At 34.0% G+C, this 17,930-nt stretch overlaps 3 protein-coding genes across 7 annotated transcripts; all 3 read left to right on the top strand.

Annotated features, from left to right (window-relative positions):
- Nucleotides 1–52: 52 nt before the first annotated feature.
- Nucleotides 53–4,579, top strand: LOC106380580 (protein FAR1-RELATED SEQUENCE 2). 4 transcript variants are annotated; one of them, XM_048754166.1, is made up of 9 exons: nt 77–218; nt 283–373; nt 489–2,628; nt 2,728–2,784; nt 2,873–3,004; nt 3,088–3,153; nt 3,292–3,357; nt 3,456–3,515; nt 3,712–3,943. In XM_048754166.1, the coding sequence occupies exons 3-9, from the start codon at nt 670–672 to the stop codon at nt 3,778–3,780; spliced, it is 2,409 nt and encodes an 802-aa protein (XP_048610123.1). In that variant the 5' UTR covers nt 77–218; nt 283–373; nt 489–669; the 3' UTR covers nt 3,781–3,943. The 4 variants fall into 4 exon arrangements, 3 of the variants coding, with proteins under 3 accessions (XP_048610122.1, XP_048610123.1, XP_022556274.2); XM_048754165.1 differs by lacking the exon at nt 283–373 and having other exon boundaries at nt 53–218; XR_007322233.1 differs by adding an exon at nt 4,087–4,579 and having other exon boundaries at nt 82–2,628; nt 3,712–3,880.
- A 493-nt stretch (nt 4,580–5,072) lies between these two features.
- On the top strand, nt 5,073–8,131 carry LOC106380581 (choline-phosphate cytidylyltransferase 1). 2 transcript variants are annotated; one of them, XM_013820370.3, is made up of 9 exons: nt 5,073–5,346; nt 5,632–5,745; nt 5,849–5,944; nt 6,074–6,116; nt 6,196–6,351; nt 6,455–6,535; nt 7,114–7,212; nt 7,325–7,542; nt 7,854–8,131. In XM_013820370.3, the coding sequence occupies exons 1-9, from the start codon at nt 5,168–5,170 to the stop codon at nt 7,882–7,884; spliced, it is 1,017 nt and encodes a 338-aa protein (XP_013675824.1). In that variant the 5' UTR covers nt 5,073–5,167; the 3' UTR covers nt 7,885–8,131. The 2 variants fall into 2 exon arrangements, with proteins under 2 accessions (XP_013675824.1, NP_001302629.1); NM_001315700.1 differs by having other exon boundaries at nt 5,135–5,346; nt 7,325–7,894.
- A 7,313-nt stretch (nt 8,132–15,444) lies between these two features.
- LOC106379157 (zinc transporter 3) lies at nt 15,445–17,886 on the top strand. Its single transcript, XM_013819172.3, has 3 exons — nt 15,445–16,186; nt 17,017–17,166; nt 17,447–17,886. The coding sequence occupies exons 1-3, from the start codon at nt 15,614–15,616 to the stop codon at nt 17,750–17,752; spliced, it is 1,029 nt and encodes a 342-aa protein (XP_013674626.1). The 5' UTR covers nt 15,445–15,613; the 3' UTR covers nt 17,753–17,886.
- The last annotated feature ends 44 nt before the right edge of the window (nt 17,887–17,930 follow it).

Genomic DNA, 17,930 nt, shown 5'->3' with positions numbered 1-17,930 from the left:
AGGGTCGATTTTTAATTACCTGAAAACTATCCGGTGCTCGTTTTTTTTTTTTTTTTTTTAACTTTACCGGCAGCGTCTCGTTCAACGCTCGACGTCGTTTTAAGTCTCCCACTTTCCCTGCAAGTCTCGGCGATGCCGATGTTGCTCTTCTTCGCACGTCTGTGCTGACACAGTTGTAACTCCACTCGAACCGACGGAGAAAATCTGAACTCGAGAGGGTTTGATTTCGTACTCTCCATCTTGGTTTCTGTTTTCTTATTCTAATTTTTTGGTTTTTGCAAGTTCTTAATTCGAGACCGAACTAGGAGTAAGTTGAAGTGATGTCTGCCCGATCTTGGACCGCTTGTGTTGTTGTTTTTGTCGGGTGATCCATGTTCGTGTTATAGTGTCCTTCTATCTGAAATTAGCAAATCTCTAAACTTCTGCTTGGTTGTCATCAGCCCTTGGTCTAATCAAGTTGTTTCTGTTCAATCCCATCTGCTTGACAGGTGTTGAGTCGATCATGGTGTCTCCTTGACCGTGATCTTTTCTTTAACTCATATATGTCTAAGAGTTTATCAAGAAACCAGCTCCTCCTTTTTTAGATAGCCTCTATGTTTATGACTTCCTTCACATGAATAAACCTGGAAGAAAATGGATCAAGCGTAAGTGTTTTTAGTTTTGGATGAGATGGATGTTGAAGGCGTCGCTATAGATCTTCTATCAAGAAATGGTGCCAATGTTGATGAGCCTTGTGAGGCGAGTACGAGTGGAAACGCTACTAGCAGCACCTTAGAGCATTGCGCAACCCTTTGCGAGCCCATAAACGGCATGGAGTTTGAGTCCAAGGAGGCTGCTTACTATTTCTACAGAGAATACGCTCGATCAGTCGGATTTGGCATCACGATAAAAGCCAGCCGGCGCTCAAAGAGATCAGGAAAGTTCATCGATGTCAAAATAGCGTGTTCGAGATTCGGAACCAAGCGCGAGTCCACCGCGGCTATAGTAAACCCGCGGTCATGTCCGAAGACGGGTTGCAAAGCTGGTCTGCATATGAAGAGGAAAGAAGACGAGAAATGGGTTATAGTTAGTTTCGTGAAAGAACATAACCATGAGATCTGTCCTGATGATTTTTACGCCAGCGTAAGGGGAAAGAACAAGCCTGCTGCTGGTGCGTCAGCACATCAAAAGAAAGGTCTTCAGTTAGCTCTAGAAGAAAACGACTTCAAGTTGATGCTGGATCATTTCGCGGAGATGCAATCTAAGCAGCCTGGTTTCTTCTACGCGGTGGATTTCGACTCTGGGAAACGTATTAGAAACGTGTTCTGGCTCGACGTGAAGGCTAAGCAAGACTATTTCAGTTTCTCTGACGTTGTTCTCTTCGACACGTTTTACCTTAGGAGCGGGTACAGAGTCCCGTTTGCTCCTTTCGTCGGGGTTAACCATCACCGTCGATATGCGCTGCTTGGATGTGCGTTGATAGGAGAAGAGAGCGAGTCAGCTTACTCGTGGCTGTTTCGGACGTGGCGTAAAGCAGTGGGAGGAGGTCAAGCTCCTGGAGTGGTGATAACGGATCAGGATAAGGTTCTAAGCGACGTCGTTGCCGAAGTGTTTCCAACTGCTCGTCACTGTTTCTCTTTGTGGAGTGTGGTGAGTAAAGTCCCTGAGATGGTGAATCCTTTAGATGATGGTTTCACGGAGTGTTTTAGAGACTGCGTGGACGGAGCTTGGACAGATGAGCAGTTCGAAAGGAGCTGGTCAGAGATGGTTGGTAAGTTTGAGCTTAACGAGAACGAGTGGCTCCACTCGCTGTTTAGAGATCGGAAGAAGTGGGTGCCACGTTATTTCCACGGTCTTTCTTTCGCTGGATTGTCTGGAGTTGAAAGATCTGGAAGCATCGTCTCTCATTTCGACAAGTATATGAACTCAGAGGCTACTACATTCAGTGGCTTCTTTGAACTCTACATGAAGTTTCTGCAGTATCGTTACGATGTGGAAGCAAAGGATGATCTTGATTCTCAGAGCAAAGAGCCTACGCTGAGATCTTCTTTAGCTTTCGAGAAACAGCTTTCGTTGATCTACACAGACGCTGCTTTTAAGAAGTTCCAAACCGAGGTGCTGGGAGTTGTCTCTTGTCAACTCCAGAAAGAAAGAGAAGATGAGACTACAGCTATATTCCGCGTTGAGGATTTTGAAAAACGCCGAAACTTTTTCGTTTCTGTGAAGAAAGAGGTGTTGGATGTGTGCTGCTCTTGTTATTTATTCGAGTACCAGGGGTTCCTCTGCAAGCATGCGATGCTCGTACTTCAAAACTCCGACGTTTCCTGCGTTCCATCTCAGTATATATTGAAGCGCTGGTCAAAGAAGGGTAACAACAGAGAAGAAAAACACGAAGAAGGTGCCGCTGTAGATAACCGTATGTCACGTTTTGATGATCTTTGTAAGCGCTTTGTCAAGCTTGGAGAAGTTGCGTCTTTATCAGATGAAGCCTACAAGACTGCTTTGCAGTTTTTGGAAAAAAACTTGAAGAGATGCGTTAGGCTGAATAATTCTTCCAAGTTTCCCTCAGAGCCAGGCTTAGAAAATGAAGGTACGTTGGACTGTGCATCGAAACTGTCCAGGAAAAAGAAAACTCAGAAGAAAAGAAAGGTGATTATTAGACTGATGCTGATGCTCAATTTTATGAGATTATTTGTAGTTTGCTAGCCCCAGAAGAAGGATCTGATGGGTTTCTGTTGTTGTTAAAAGGCATATAATGGACCAGAGGATGTGACAAACGGGTCAGAAGAACTCCGCCAAGAACCTGTAAGTAATCTGATTTGTTACTTAACGCTTAGTTCTTCGATGCATCTTTGTGCAATCAGTTTTACTTTTAGGCTCTTATGATGTGTAGGAACAAGTTAGCTCCAGAGCTCCCACCTTTGAGAACTGTTACATTCCTCAAGCAGCAGATATGGAAGCAACGGAACTAGGCTCCCGTGCAGCACCTCTTGGGATGTATTATTCGACTCAACAGACTATTGGAGTGGGTTTAATTGTACATCTGTAACGTTATTATTTCTTGTTGTTTTATACTGAACACTATGTATTTTCTTGATATTCTCGCAGTTCTCATCGGTTTCTTCCGTCCAGGATGGTTACTACTACGGACATCCGGCAACCATACAAGCAATGGTGCAATGCTTTATCTATCTCTCCTTTAGTTTCTTGAGTTTTTCTTATATAATTTTAATAGCTTGAAATTGTCCGATGAGGTTTTTTAGCAGCTAAAAATGAAGGTTGGCGCTGATATTCGTATTATGTGTGGTTTAGGGAAACTTGCATTCATTTCATGGACGGATGAATCAGTATGAGACACAACCAAGCATCCAAGGAGCTGTGAGTTGATGTTTTTGTATACTTTCTATCTTTCTCTTCTTCCAGAGTTAAATTGGCTTTAAAAAAAGGATGATGTTTGTCTTTTTCGGATGGTCTAGTTTCAGGGACAGAGCGCTATCCGTGGCTGCTATGACATGGAAGAAACTCTGCAGGACATGGTAGGTACCCATACTCTTGTTAAAAATAGCCAAGAAGTAGAGATAACTCCAATTCCTCAAAATGTTTCCTTTTTGAAAAAATCCCAACGGGTTTTCGTATCTATTTGATTCAAAGATTTAGCGATAACTCTACTGTTTACATAAGACATGATCAGCCCTGTGTCTAAGAGTTGCTTATATGTTTTTGATGGGGCAGACAATGGAGTCTTCACAGTTTCATGGCTCTGGTCCGAGCCATCCGGGTGATCACCGTTTGTCCCACTAACAGAACAAGCTCAAGAGTTGCTTTTACATAACTTAAAAACAAATTCGTATGCTTTTTGTACAGATAAAGAGTACATTCATATTCTAGAAATGGCTTTGAGGTAACTGTTACTCTGAATGTAGAACATATGGATAGAATTCTATGAAAAATTTACACGGAGACATACTTTTCCATGGTCCATTAACATTTACACATATTCTCCTCTTGCCAAGTACTTTTGTTGAGTAAATTGACTAAAAACCCCTTCTAATTTAGACCTCACACTTTCTCTAATCTAAAATCCTCATCTTGTCACATATATCGGAGGCAATAGCAGAGACGGTGGAGGATTGACTTATGGTGGTGGTGCATACTAGTGATTACAGAAGTGGATCTGGTGAGATGGTTGAGGAGGAGGAGGAGCTTATGGCGGTAGAAGTGGATCTGGTGAGATGGTTGAGGAGGAGGAGGAGCTTATGGCGGAGGTGGAGGAGTTAATGGCTGAAGTGGAGCTTGTGGAGGTGGATATGAAAGTTGTGGTGATGAAAGAAGTGGTCGGCGGTCATTGACGCATGGAGGGTCTTGTGGTGGTGGTTGGATGCGTATTATTGTGGTTGGAGGCGGATAACCATGTCCACAACCACACCATCAGTGGATGTTATGAAAGTAGTGATGGTGAAGGAAGTAGTTATGGCAGTGCAAAGAGAGATACAGCAATAGAGGTGGTTATAAATCGTCTATAATTTGAAATCGGTTTCATGACTACATCTAGTCTGACCAACCACGTGAATGAAAATTAAATGAAAGTCATTTTATGTCATTTTTTACCTCACAAAGTACACCTGAAGATAGAAGTATGTTAAATTGTAAGACATCACCTCCAAACTATGTTAAGTAGTAAAGCTCTCGAAAAGTATTCAAAGAGTAGTTACCATTAATAAGTTATCGACAACCTTAGGTTGACCTTGAGGGGTCATGTATAGACAACCTCGGACTTCGTCAACGACTACTTACTCGTGCGTGCCACGCCCAAGAGAGAGTAGTAATACACACTACCGACTGATTCGTCGATCTGAAAAAAAATTAAAGAAGTCAAATATAAATCCTTAAAAGCACAACCATTTTCAAGAGAAATAAATTGAGTGTAATCATTTCCCCATTTATTAAAGAGATTATCATTCCGTAAACATTGAACTTATCGATATTCAAAATACATTTCCCATTTATTTAGAACATTTATACTTCCTCGAATAAAATTAAAGTACAGAAAAAAAACAATAAATAAATATGTAAAAAGAAAAAAGAAAAAAGAAGATTGTAATCATGTTTCCCGTCAGTCTAGATAGTTTCGTTTTTGTAGTTTTCCGTTTCACATAACAAGGGACGCGGGTGATCGATCGGAGAGAATATGAGCAACGTCACCGCCGATCCAACTACCGACGGACCTTCCACCGCCGTCGCAGTCTCCGGCTCTGCAGCAATCCAGGCTTCGCCTCCTACCGATCGTCCCGTCCGCGTCTACGCCGACGGGATCTACGATCTCTTCCACTTTGGCCACGCTCGATCTCTCGAACAGGCCAAGAAATCGTTCGTATTCCCCTAGATAGTTTTAGCTAATTTTGCATCTCCGATTTTGATTTGTGGCTGAGTCAAGTTCCTTGTAAGTCGTGCAGTTGAAAATTTCTGTTTGATTAGATAGATACTCTCGGCGATGATTTAATCGGCGTGTTGGTTTATATTACTGTCAAACTTTGTGATGATCTGCAATGCATTGTGGTGTATGATTTGGAATCTCGTGATTTAGTTATTATTTAGTATTTTCAGGAGGAGGTTAGTTGATTTACTTGTGATGGTTTTCGTGTTCTTGTTTAGGTTTCCAAACACTTACCTTCTTGTGGGATGTTGCAACGATGAGACTACTCATAAGTACAAGGGAAGGACTGTTATGACTGCTGAAGAGCGTTATGAATCACTTCGTCACTGCAAGTAATTTTCCGTTTCCTTATCTAATCTTTGTGTTATTATAGTAGAAGCTATTTGATTTGGCAAGGAATGGATTTTTACAGGACACGTTTGTTTTAATGTACAGGTGGGTGGATGAAGTCATTCCCGATGCACCGTGGGTGATCAACCAAGAGTTTCTTGATAACCACCGGATTGACTACGTTGCCCATGATTCCCTTCCGTAAGAACATATCTCTTTTTCTTGTTAGTCTTGATATAGTTTCGGTGAAATGGTTGTTAGTTATGCTTGTCAATGTACAGATGATATGGAAACTAAAGAAACCTTCTTTGAATCTAATATCATCCACAGGTATGCAGACACCAGCGGAGCTGGAAAGGATGTCTATGAATTTGTGAGTCAGGGGAGGGGGGATTTTCATCACACTTGACGACACTTTTGTATTTCTGGTGTAACTGACCATTTTGATGCAGGTTAAGAAAGTTGGGAGGTTTAAGGAAACAATGCGAACTGAAGGGATATCGACCTCGGACATTATCATGAGAATAGTGAAAGATTATAACCAGTATGTTATGCGTAACCTGGATAGAGGTTATTCAAGGGAAGATCTTGGTGTTAGCTTTGTCAAGGCATGTCATCATTTTCTTGCTACCTCTTCACTTTTCTTGTTTTGAGTTTTTTTTTTTTCTTATATTCGGAGGAGTTAACTTTGAGTTTATTGATTTGCAACAGGAAAAGAGACTTAGAGTTAATATGAGGCTTAAGAAACTCCAGGAGAGAGTCAAAGAACAGCAAGAAAAAGTGGGAGAAAAGGCATGTCTTCGCTCAACCTCTCTTTGTCTGATTGATCATCATAAGTCCATCGTTTTTCTACTGTATTGCACTCTATTAAACAATCTGTTCATCATAATAGACTGCAGGGTTTTAGGTTTTGCCATTTTTTCACGTCCCACTGTTTAACCACCTTACTCTGTCACGTTTGCAATCGAGCTTCCCATATCTTGAACCTCGTTCACTTCTTATAGGATTTTCAGCCTCTAGACAAAGAGCATTCTTATCTCTTACTCTTGTTATGCGTTAAGTGATGCTTGTTGATCCTTTCGTGTTTCAGTTTCGAAATACCAAAAGGAGCTGCTTCCTTTATATGTAGTAGTGGTGCCAGGCGATATCAAGTTGTTAAATATTTTCATCCCTATAGTGGCAGTCTGATTACTTTTGTGCTTGAAACCTCCACACAGTTTCATGCTTTTGTTAGAAGATCTCTTTTTGATGAAGTTCATGCTTGATATTACATCTTAACTGAACAATCTTATCCCGCAGAAGTTTATTATAATTTTCCAATCGCATATTTTTTACTCCTTTTCTTAATGTCTAAACCCGTGTTGTTCCAGATTCAAACTGTAAAAATGCTGCGCAACGAGTGGGTAGAGAATGCAGATCGATGGGTCGCTGGATTTCTGGAAATATTTGAAGAAGGTTGCCATAAGATGGTAAGTAGAATTGTGGATACACTTGTATCAACACACATATGTTTTATAAGTTAATACTCATGTTCTGTATAAGCTTTGATCAAAAATAATAAATGCGTCAAAATGTTAATAGGGGACTGCAATCAGAGACAGTATCCAAGAGAGGTTAATCAGACAAATTCCCAGAAAGAAGCTGGAGAACGGTGAGGATGATGATACAGACGATCAGTTCTATGAAGAATATTTCGACCATGACATGGGCAGTGACGAGGATGAAGATGAACGATACTATGACGAAGAGGAAGATGTTGAAGAAGAGAAAAGTGTTAAGAAGGATGCACAAGACAACAAGTAAGATCATTATTCTCATGATCACTTCTACTAAACTCCCTTAGTGTCTCACTCTTATCTCCCTTAGTGTCTCACTCTCTCCTCTCTCAGTAATACGCGTCTACTTAACATATAATATCAAATGTTTAGAAAGGGAGAGCTAAGTGAGCGTGTTTGTGATGTGTGTTTTAAAAAATCGAACGTGCGTGCTTGTCTTTAGTAAGTTGTCTCATCGTTGTTGATTTTTGTATGCGCATGATTTCTCTTTAATTTGGATACTTGGTGTCTTGTGCATCTTTTATTTCATAGTTTTTCTTATCTTTGTATAACAGGCAAAGTGTTATGAATAATGCAATGGTGTGAAACAAGAAAAGTCAACGATTCGTGTCTGCCATAAAATTGACCACCATTATCTTCATCTTTAAATTAAAATACGAATTGGTCGAAGTTGGTTCTTTTATTATTCTACTAGCTTGTCAAGTCTGAAAAAGTTGATTCTAAAAAATGTTTTGATCTTCGGGGTGTTGTATAGTATTTGCTAGATAACAACATTGTAGTTTATAATGACGAGTTAAAAAGTAATCAGAAAGAAGAAAAGCTCTCATCAGTCCGGGAGGTTAAGCAAGGTTAAGAATGTTAAATGTTTTATGAACTTATTAAGTAAAAGAAAAGAGTAAAATATACTCTTTTTATGTTTCTTGTGAAAAAAAAAGAGACTAGCAGGAGTATTTTAGAGGAGCCACACACATTAGATACCAAGGCACGAGATAGATCGTAAATGATACTCTACTGACCATTAATTTCAGTTTTAGTGTGTATACACACATGACACAGCTTTATAGAAAGGCGATTAGTAGAGATTAGAGAATAAAGATTCGAGGTTTAGCATGTCCTTTACATAACTTACCTTAATTCATCTTTAATTTTGGGATTAATAAATGACTAAAACCAGGTACCGATGTTTGTAGAAAAGTTGATGAATCACTACGATAGGGTAGTATTGGAAATTTATAGTTGAATTAATGCCAATTTCTGTTTCTTGTGGAACTCAAGAGTAAAGTGAAAAATTAACCACACGATCGAAAAAAATTACTACATATTGTCTGATTGTCTGAGAATCAGCATCATTCTGAAAACAAAAAGAATAAATAAAAAATGAATGTAGATAAATAAAATAGCAGGAATGAAAAGGAACGAATGTTCCTTCTCAAATTTTAGAATGAATGATTTTATTCTTTATTTCTCTACAGAAAAAAGAATGAAAGGGAATGAGAAAAAAAAAATATTTCTTGTGAATGGTGATTTTTTTAGGAACGTTAGGGAATGCATCGTTTCTCGTCGTTCCTTGGTCACCATTCATATCTAACTTCAAATATATAGTTTTTTGTTTTCCAAAAAAGAATTTCAAAACTTAAGAAGCGAAATTTCATATTTAAAGTTTCAGTACTCAAAACTCTAAATTTGAAGTTTCATCTTTTTATTTGCATCTTAGTCCTTATAATTAATTATACATCATATTTATGATTCATAAATATTTTCTCATTCATCTTTTTAATCTTTAAAGCTTTTGTATATCTTAAATATTTCAAATTAATTTTTTATAAATTTAAATTTTACACATAATTTTTTTTAAAAAATTAAAATAAGATTCATAATATTTTAAAAGTAGAATTAGACAACAAGAATATTACAAAAAAAAACTTAACATTTTTTTAAAAAAAAGATACATGAAGACATAATTATTACATAAATTTAAATATTACAACAACACTAATAGTTTAGTAAATTTGCTCCGAAACTTCTAAAATATTTTTTAAACAAATTTTGTGTAACCGAAAATAGAGCATTAAGAAAATGATTTTATGTAATAATGTGGTATTTTGCTTGCAGTTTAATATTTAATTATGTATTTATATTTATAATTTTATATTTTAGTGTAATATTTTATTAATATTACTATAATATTTTTATATATGTGCTAGTTATTTATAAAAGTTTTATAGATTTATATTAATTATGATAAATATAAGGACCATAGTGTAAATTTCAAATAATTTTTGAAGTTTTGCTTTTGGATAATAACACTTTAAACTTTAACAGAGAGTCTTTTTGGAGATACTCTTAAATGAATTTTGTTTTTTTTTGTTTAGTTTTCCAACTTTACAAATTATACCAGTCATGGGAAATACACTTCAAGGTGCTATTTTGAAACTTATATAAGTGTTTTGACCAAAAAAGTATGTGATAATGACAAAATTGTATAAACAATTGTTTGTTTTTTTATTACATGAAGCGTGTTCAGTGGAGGGCCAAAAAGGCTCTCCCGCAACAGTCTTGCTTTTCATCTCTCGGTCCTTTGATCAACTATATTCTCAGTCTGTTGTAGTAGCTTTGAACGATGAAGTTTAGAACACATCGCAACAAAAAAAATCAAGTGGCTGATCAGATTGTAACCGGTGTCACGAGTGAACAGTGGTCTTATATAGCTCTGAGAGGTCCAACTCGTGGTTGTCGGATCTTATCGTTGGTTTGGCTCCAGATCTCGGCGAACTGTGTCAGCAAACTGTCTACTTAAACGTCTGATGTGGTTATCTCTGTTTCTGCTTACGAGGATCCAGTGTGATTCTGAGCTCTTTCTTTCTCTTAGATGTCTATTGGTGTCTCTGTTTTTGAAATTATTTCCGAATTGTATGAACTTCTCGTTTTACAAATGATGCAATAAACTCAGCGTTAAAAACAACATTTAGTGATATCTTTTGGGAAAACTTATGTTCACTTCATCCTTCCATATATAATGATTATTATGTTTATTAAGCCTTGTATGCTAACACTAGGATAAGTATTGTGAATTTCAAATATTAAGTGGCAATCAAGTATTAAATAAATTAGCATTGCAGAAAAACAGTACTTAAAACATGTTAATTTTTCGTAAAGAAGTATTTAATAAAATAATATATAAAGAAAGTAAAACTAATATATTAAATAAATAAAAATATTCTTTGTTCAGAAAGATACATTTTAAAATAAAAATATTTATAGATATATTCAAAACTGTAATATGGCATATTATATGTCAACTATATAAAGATTAAAGACTAATCAATAAGATTTGATAAACAAGTATATATTGTTCATTGACAAAATTTTACTATATTAAACGAAAAATTATAAGATAATCAGTATCCAGAAAGATGATGTGTATATATAACCGCGTCAAGACAGTTGGATGAATGGGAATTTCGATTATAATAAAAATCAAATGAGAAAAAATATGCATATGCAAATGAAAATGAGGCATGCTATCGACATAATTAGAGGTTGACTTGAAACCCTTAAGCTTCATTACCATTATTTTGAGCTAAGAAAGGAGTCAACTAGTATGCTATGTACATTTTATGTCGACATTCTTTCGCCATTCTTTTGAGAAAAGGAAAAAGGAATAATATTCTTTATCCTAGATCTTTATTCATCTCTCTATTTTTAATTGTTTAAAGTAGTCTCGGACTCTCGGAGACCAGGCTAACTCGTGACGACGTGTCTGACGAGTCGAATTTAATAAGAAATCCAATATGTTTGCTCTTCTTTCCTTCCATAATAGTCGCTCTCGACTATGTTTACGTTGCACTCTTTTTCATTTAATCATTTAGAACATAAAGTGATGCGTACTAGCTAGTAGTTAATACGGAAATCAATACCCATATAATGCAATCTACAAATTTTCACTCTAGTTTGAGTTCCACAAGAACATTTTTTTCGTTGTTCTACGTTTGTCAAAAGTTTAGCTTAAAATAGACTTGAAAACTAGGTCGCAAATCTTCTGCGCAATCAACAACTGAAGCTTTTAGATAGATATGTTGTTTCGAAATTGTTATGATCCTTAATTAAAGTAGATGACCACCAAACTAGTTGATGAAAACAATAAATGATGTTAACTTTTTCTTTTGTATTTTAATATGAAAAATTATGGTAAAATGTTAGATAACATCATAAGACTAAGACTGGGTATAATTTTTCTCCGGGATTTAAAAAGATATACTCCCTATGTTTCATTATAAGTGTCGTTTTAGGTTTCGACACACTGATTAAGGAAACAATTAATTTTGTACATTTCCTATAAAAAAAATATTATTACCTATACACCTAACAATATTTCAACCAATAGAAAAATAAATTTTGCATAAAATTAATAAATTTTGCATTGAAAATCGAAAACGACACTTATTTTGTAACGAAAAAAATTCTCTAAAATGACACTTAATATGAAACGGAGGGAGTACTACATAATCCATCGTTTCCCATGAAAAAAAACTAATGAAGAATCTATAAATTCTTGAATTATCTAGTATGAATCTAAAAGGTTATAGTTTAAATATTGCTGGGAGCCTGGGACAGGTTTACTCTCCTAAAAATTAATTCAAAATAATTTGAGTTTTATTTTAGAAGATATATATATAAACTTTCGGGTCCAAAAATTTTAGACATTTAAAATAGGAAAAAGTTAATGAATAATCTGATTTTTACTAGTGTTCAAAAATTGACTAGGTTGAACAAAAATAAACGAATGATCTTGGCTTCTATATAATACATCGGATTTTAGGACAATAATTTTTACTACTCTATCGAAAATTGGGTTCTAGAAAAACATAACAGGAACCAGGATCTTTATTCAAGAAAAAAGTGAAAGTCTTCTAGAAAATATCAACATATAATCTAATAGAATCACAATAATATAACCAAGCTTAATAACTTGTCTATATAATGATAAAAATATAATTAAAATTACAATAACTGATACTAATTTTTTTTTTTGTTTAAAACGAACAGTTTTGTGCGGAGATAAGATATCATTTTCTTAATTTTTGAATTATCTGCAGTGTGACAATGTTGATGCAATCAGAATTTTACAATACAATTAAGAGTTATTCTTGGGTTCACCCCCTAGGTTGAACCTCTAGATTCACCAGCCAATAGGATTTCATTATTTCAAATTTGATATATTTTAAAAAAGGAAACAAAATATTATCAAGTTATATTATGTTTTTAAAATAAAAAAGTAAAAAAAAAAATAGCAGCTACAGAAAAAAGAATTAAAAAAATATTTTTAACGTCGTCAACAAAATACCAAACCATAAACCCTAAACCCTAAACCCTAAATCCTAAATCCTAATCCGTAAACCCTAAATCCTAATCCCTAAACCCTAAACCCTTGGGTAAACCTAAACCCTTGGGTAAACCCTAAACCCTTGGATACACTCTAAACCCTTGGGTAAACCCTAAACCCTTGGATAAATCCTAAACTCTAAATAAAAACACTAAACCCTAAAACTCTAAACCCTAAATCCTAAACCCTAAACCCTTGAGTGTTTTTGTGTTTAGTGATTTTGATTTAGAGTTTAAGATTTATCTTAGAGTTTAAGATTTATCCTAGAGTTTAGGGTTTACCCAAGGGTTTAGGGTTTAGGATTTAGGGTTTAGGGTTTACGATTTAGGGTTTAATGTTTTGCTGACGACGTTAAAAATATTTTTTTTGTAATTATTACTATTTTTTATTTATTTCTTTTTACCTTTTAATTTTAAAAAGATAATATAATTTGATAATATTTTGTTTCTTTTTTTAAAAGATATCGAATATGAAATAACACAATCCTATTGGTTGGTGAACCTTTAGGTTCACCCTAGGGGGTGAACCCAAGAATAAGTAAAAAAAAAAAGCACAAACTTAAATGATTTTAATATACGTACTAGACCCTGATCCGCGCGCCAGCGCGGCTATGAATTTTCAGTTTTTAATTATTTATTTCATTAAATGATGTATTTGTAATATTCGTTCATATTATATTCATTAAGTAAATATTTTTTTTTGCATCTTAAACTATCTATTATTTTACGAATGTGTGATATCATATAAAAAATATATAAAAAATGAGTATAGAGTTAATTAGATAATTTTAAAAACAGAAATTTTGCTTTCGTGTGCGATATCATAGAAATAATGATCCGCACAGTTAACAAAAATCATGATTATTTTATGTGTAATTTTTTTTTTTGACCATTTCCTTAAAACTATATTAAATTTTACATATTTTAATTAGAATATTTTTAATATCTTTACCTTTTTATTTGAAATGTAACTCAATATTTTTTTTTAACAATTATAACAATATATTTAAAAAATATTTTTAGAATTTGTTTGAAAAATATGAAAATTACATTTTAAATTAAAATTATCCTAAAATATGATAAGTTTTGATGTAAACGAAAACTCAAATTATGTCAAAAATAATGATATTCAATGATAACAATTTTAATTGATTATTTTTTAAAAAATACATTTACAAAAATATTGTTTGAAAGAAAATTCACTTTTCTTTCAAATATAAAATGAAAATATTATAATTAAATAATAAAAAATATAAATAAAAACCATAAATTTAGCAAATGACAACTGAGTTATATTATGCTAAAATTTTCTTTCTAACAATTTATCAAATGACAAATGAGTTATGAGCAAATAATACCATATAATTTTTAAAAACATAGTCATTCTTAAATATTTTTTGAATAAATAATTATTTTTAAATTTAATTAGCTGAAAATAATATCCGTACAATTGTGTGAGTCAAATTCTAGTTTTATTGATGCATGTTATATATTAGTACTGCATGTTTTTTTTTTGTCTCATCTAGTATTGCATGTTTTAGGTAACATTTTAATGATGCACGTTTTTAAAAATCTCCATTATTAAAATTATGCACATAAGGATAACTCATGAGTTTTTTTGGTTGATTAAATGACATTATGTCTAAATTTATTTAAAGATATTTCATTAAGGTAACTGAAAAAGACAAACAATAAAATAGGAAGTTTAAATTTATTTAAATATATTTCATTAATGTAACTGAAAAGACAAGTAATAAATTAGGCAATTTTATTCGTTTTAGGATATTTCATAAATGCAACTGAAAAAGACAAGAAAAAAATGAGTTTAATTAATGAAGTAAGAACATTTTCAAATGGGTACTTATCTTTTAATAATATAGTTTTAAAAAAAATACATTTACAAAAATATTGTTTGAAAGAAAATTCATTTATCTTTAAAATATAAAATGAAAATATTATAATTAAATAATAAAAAATATAAATAAAAACCATAAATTTAGCAAATGACAACTGAGTTATATTATGCTAAAATTTTCTTTCTAACAATTTATCAAATGACAAATGAGTTATGAGCAAATAATACCATATAATTTTTAAAAATATAGTCATTCTTAAATATTTTTTGAATAAATAACTATTTTTAAATTTAATCAACTGAAAATAATATCCGTACAATTGTGTGAGTCAAATTCTAATTTTATTGATGCATGTTATATATTAGTGTTGCATGTTTTAGGTAACATTTTAATGATGCACGTTTTTAAAAATCTCCATTATTAAAATTATGCACGTAAGGATAACTCATGAGTTTTTTTAGTTGATTAAATGACATTATGTCCAAATTTATTTAAGGATATTTCATTAAGGTAACTGAAAAAGACAAACAATAAAATAGGAAGTTTAAATTCATTTAAGCATATTTCATTAATGTAACTGAAAAAGACAAGTGATAAATTATGTAGTTTTATTCGTTTTAGTATATTCCATAAATGCAACTGAAAAAGACAAGCAAAAAAAAAAGGAGTTTAATTAATGAAGTAAAACCATTTTCAAATGGGTACTTCTCTTTTAATAATATAGATTATGTCCAAATTTATTTAAAGATATTTCATTAATGTAACTGAAAAAGACAAACAATAAAATATGAAGTTTAAATTCATTTAAACATATTTCATTAATGTAACTGAAAAGACAAATAATAAATTAGGCAGTTTTATTCGTTTTAGGATATTTCATAAATGCAACTGAAAAGACAAGCAGAAAAATAGGGAGTTTAATTAATGAAGTAAGAACATTTTCAAATGGATACTTTTCTTTTAATAATATAAATATATACTCACATTCATATACTTCCATTTCCCTACCAATTTGTTTCTTCTTTTCATCATCAAAAAAATCTCTTCTCAGAAACCCTAAACTATACAAAGACATAATGATGAAAAACGTGAAACTCTTACTCTTCTTCATCTCCATCTCCCTCCTCCTGATCGCCGTTGCTCAAGCTCAGGATAGCCATGAGGGCCATTCACATTCCGGGAAGCCTCAATGCGAGTGCTCACACGACGACGACCACGAAAACAAAGCCGGAGCTCGCAAATACAAAATAGCAGCCATCCCAGCCGTTCTACTCGCCGGAGTGATCGGTGTTCTCTTCCCTCTCTTAGGCAAAGTCTTCCCTTCTCTGCGTCCCGAGACATCTTTCTTCTTCGTCACGAAAGCTTTCGCTGCCGGAGTTATCCTGTCTACCGGATTCATGCACGTCTTGCCTGAGGCTTACGTGATGCTTAACTCGCCGTGCCTCACGTCGGAAGCGTGGGAGTTTCCGTTCACTGGATTCATCGCCATGGTAGCAGCGATCTTGACGCTGTCCGTTGATACGTTTGCTACTTCGAGTTTCTATAAATCGCATTGCAAAGCGTCGAAAACGATCATTGATGGAGAGTCCGGTGAGCCATCCGTGGACTCTGCCAAGGTCCAGATTCTCAGGACAAGAATTATTGCACAGGTTTGTTGATTGAGCTCCACGTTTTACAATCATAGAGTTTGTGTTTTCTAGTTTAATTCGTTTCATTTTTCTATACTATACTACATGGAAACGCATACTGTTAACATTTTTTGAAAGTTTTTAAGTATTTTTGATGTAACAAAATAGCCATTTTTGTTAATTACATTTTCAGTAAGCATAGTTTTCCAAGAAAAAATTAGTGCATGCATCGATGTATGTTTTTCAACATGAATCGATTTTTTCAGGATAATTTAGAAAACAAAATCTACAAGTTCATGCATTTCTGCGAGTTCATTTGTTGTCAACGCTGGTTGTTTAGATTCGGACCATGTGAGGTTTGATTCTCTAAGAAAACCATCACATGTAGTTTGGTGCCCATATTCCAAATAAGAACTTTTCAGATATAATGTTAGCTTTGACCAGGGCCGGTCCTGGGCAAAGCCGGATGAAACATTCGCCTAGGGCCCCCAAATTTTTTGAAAAAAACTACATAAACATAAGCCCCCAAATTTTTAAAAAAAGCCCCCAAATTTTCTTAAATTTTTTTTTCAATGAAATCTTTATGAATATCGCCTAAGGCCCCCAAAATCTCGGGGCCGGCCCTGGCTTTGACATATCATTTTTAGAGTGTAATTAAAAAATAAAGAAGAAGATTAATTCCATAACTCGGAATGCATCGAAAATCCGAAAACTATATCACGTACTGTAACTTTATTTTGCCCGAAACCTTAAAAAATAATATAACATGTAATGTAAAATTTTCTATATATCTCAGAAATGGTAGTCTTGTGCCCATTTTTGTTGGCTCTAAAAAAAAATACTCAAAGTAGGTACTGGAGCTGGGAATAATTGTACATTCAGTGGTAATAGGAATATCACTTGGAGCTTCACAGAGTCCAGAAGCCGCAAAAGCTCTCTTCATTGCCTTAATGTTTCATCAATGCTTCGAAGGTCTTGGCCTTGGTGGTTGTATTGCTCAGGTATTTTTCTCATTTATCTATTTATTCCTTGACTTTCATTAATTAAGCTCTATATACTCGATCAGTATAAACTCAGTCCGTATACGACACATATGTGATGATACTAGCATTTATCTGTCGACATGTATATTTTAAAGAGTTAACATTATTGCATAGTGGTCATTCACCTTTTGACTTTTATCAACTTGTATTGTTTAGTTCCAAAATAGCAAAACAGTAAAAATACCAAAGTCATAAATTCATAATAACAATCCGATTTCGATTTTTTTTGTTATTGAAGGGAAAATTCAAGTGTTTGTCAGTAACAATAATGTCGACGTTCTTCGCGGTAACAACACCAATAGGTATCGTTGTCGGAATGGGAATATCAGATACGTACGATGAGTCTTCTCCAACGGCTCTGATCGTTCAAGGAGTATTGAACGCTGCATCCGCAGGTATTCTCATCTACATGTCTCTGGTCGACCTTCTCGCAGCAGACTTCATGCACCCTAAGATGCAATCCAATACTGGGCTTCAAATCATGGCCCACATTGCTCTTCTTCTTGGTGCTGGTCTCATGTCTTTATTGGCTAAATGGGCTTAATGATTCCTTTCTTCTAACACATTCGTTGTTTTTGTTCATGGCATATCAATGGTTATCGTGAACTAGCATCTTTTCTATGTTGTTTAACCATTTGTTCTTATTCTCCTTTTCAATTATAATTTTGAGCATCTCTATTTTCTGGCCCATATTCATGTATACATGTGCAAAAGTTATTTGA

The sequence above is a fragment of the Brassica napus genome, chromosome C4 (genome assembly GCF_020379485.1).
Source record: "Brassica napus cultivar Da-Ae chromosome C4, Da-Ae, whole genome shotgun sequence".
Classification (NCBI taxonomy): Eukaryota; Viridiplantae; Streptophyta; class Magnoliopsida; order Brassicales; family Brassicaceae; genus Brassica; species Brassica napus.
Note: the sequence above shows the minus strand (reverse complement) of the source record. Positions and strands in the feature narration are given on the sequence as shown.

Coding starts and splice junctions, on each gene's coding strand:
- LOC106380580 (XM_048754165.1), top strand. CDS start 670: ATGGATGTTGAAGGCGTCGCTATAGATCTTCTATCAAGAAATGGTGCC. Junction 2,785..2,872: donor AAGAACTCCGCCAAGAACCT/GTAAGTAATCTG, acceptor TATGATGTGTAG/GAACAAGTTAGCTCCAGAGC. Junction 3,358..3,455: donor AACCAAGCATCCAAGGAGCT/GTGAGTTGATGT, acceptor CGGATGGTCTAG/TTTCAGGGACAGAGCGCTAT.
- LOC106380581 (XM_013820370.3), top strand. CDS start 5,168: ATGAGCAACGTCACCGCCGATCCAACTACCGACGGACCTTCCACCGCC. Junction 6,117..6,195: donor GAAAGGATGTCTATGAATTT/GTGAGTCAGGGG, acceptor ATTTTGATGCAG/GTTAAGAAAGTTGGGAGGTT. Junction 6,352..6,454: donor TTGGTGTTAGCTTTGTCAAG/GCATGTCATCAT, acceptor GATTTGCAACAG/GAAAAGAGACTTAGAGTTAA.
- LOC106379157 (XM_013819172.3), top strand. CDS start 15,614: ATGATGAAAAACGTGAAACTCTTACTCTTCTTCATCTCCATCTCCCTC. Junction 16,187..17,016: donor GGACAAGAATTATTGCACAG/GTTTGTTGATTG, acceptor TACTCAAAGTAG/GTACTGGAGCTGGGAATAAT. Junction 17,167..17,446: donor TTGGTGGTTGTATTGCTCAG/GTATTTTTCTCA, acceptor TTGTTATTGAAG/GGAAAATTCAAGTGTTTGTC.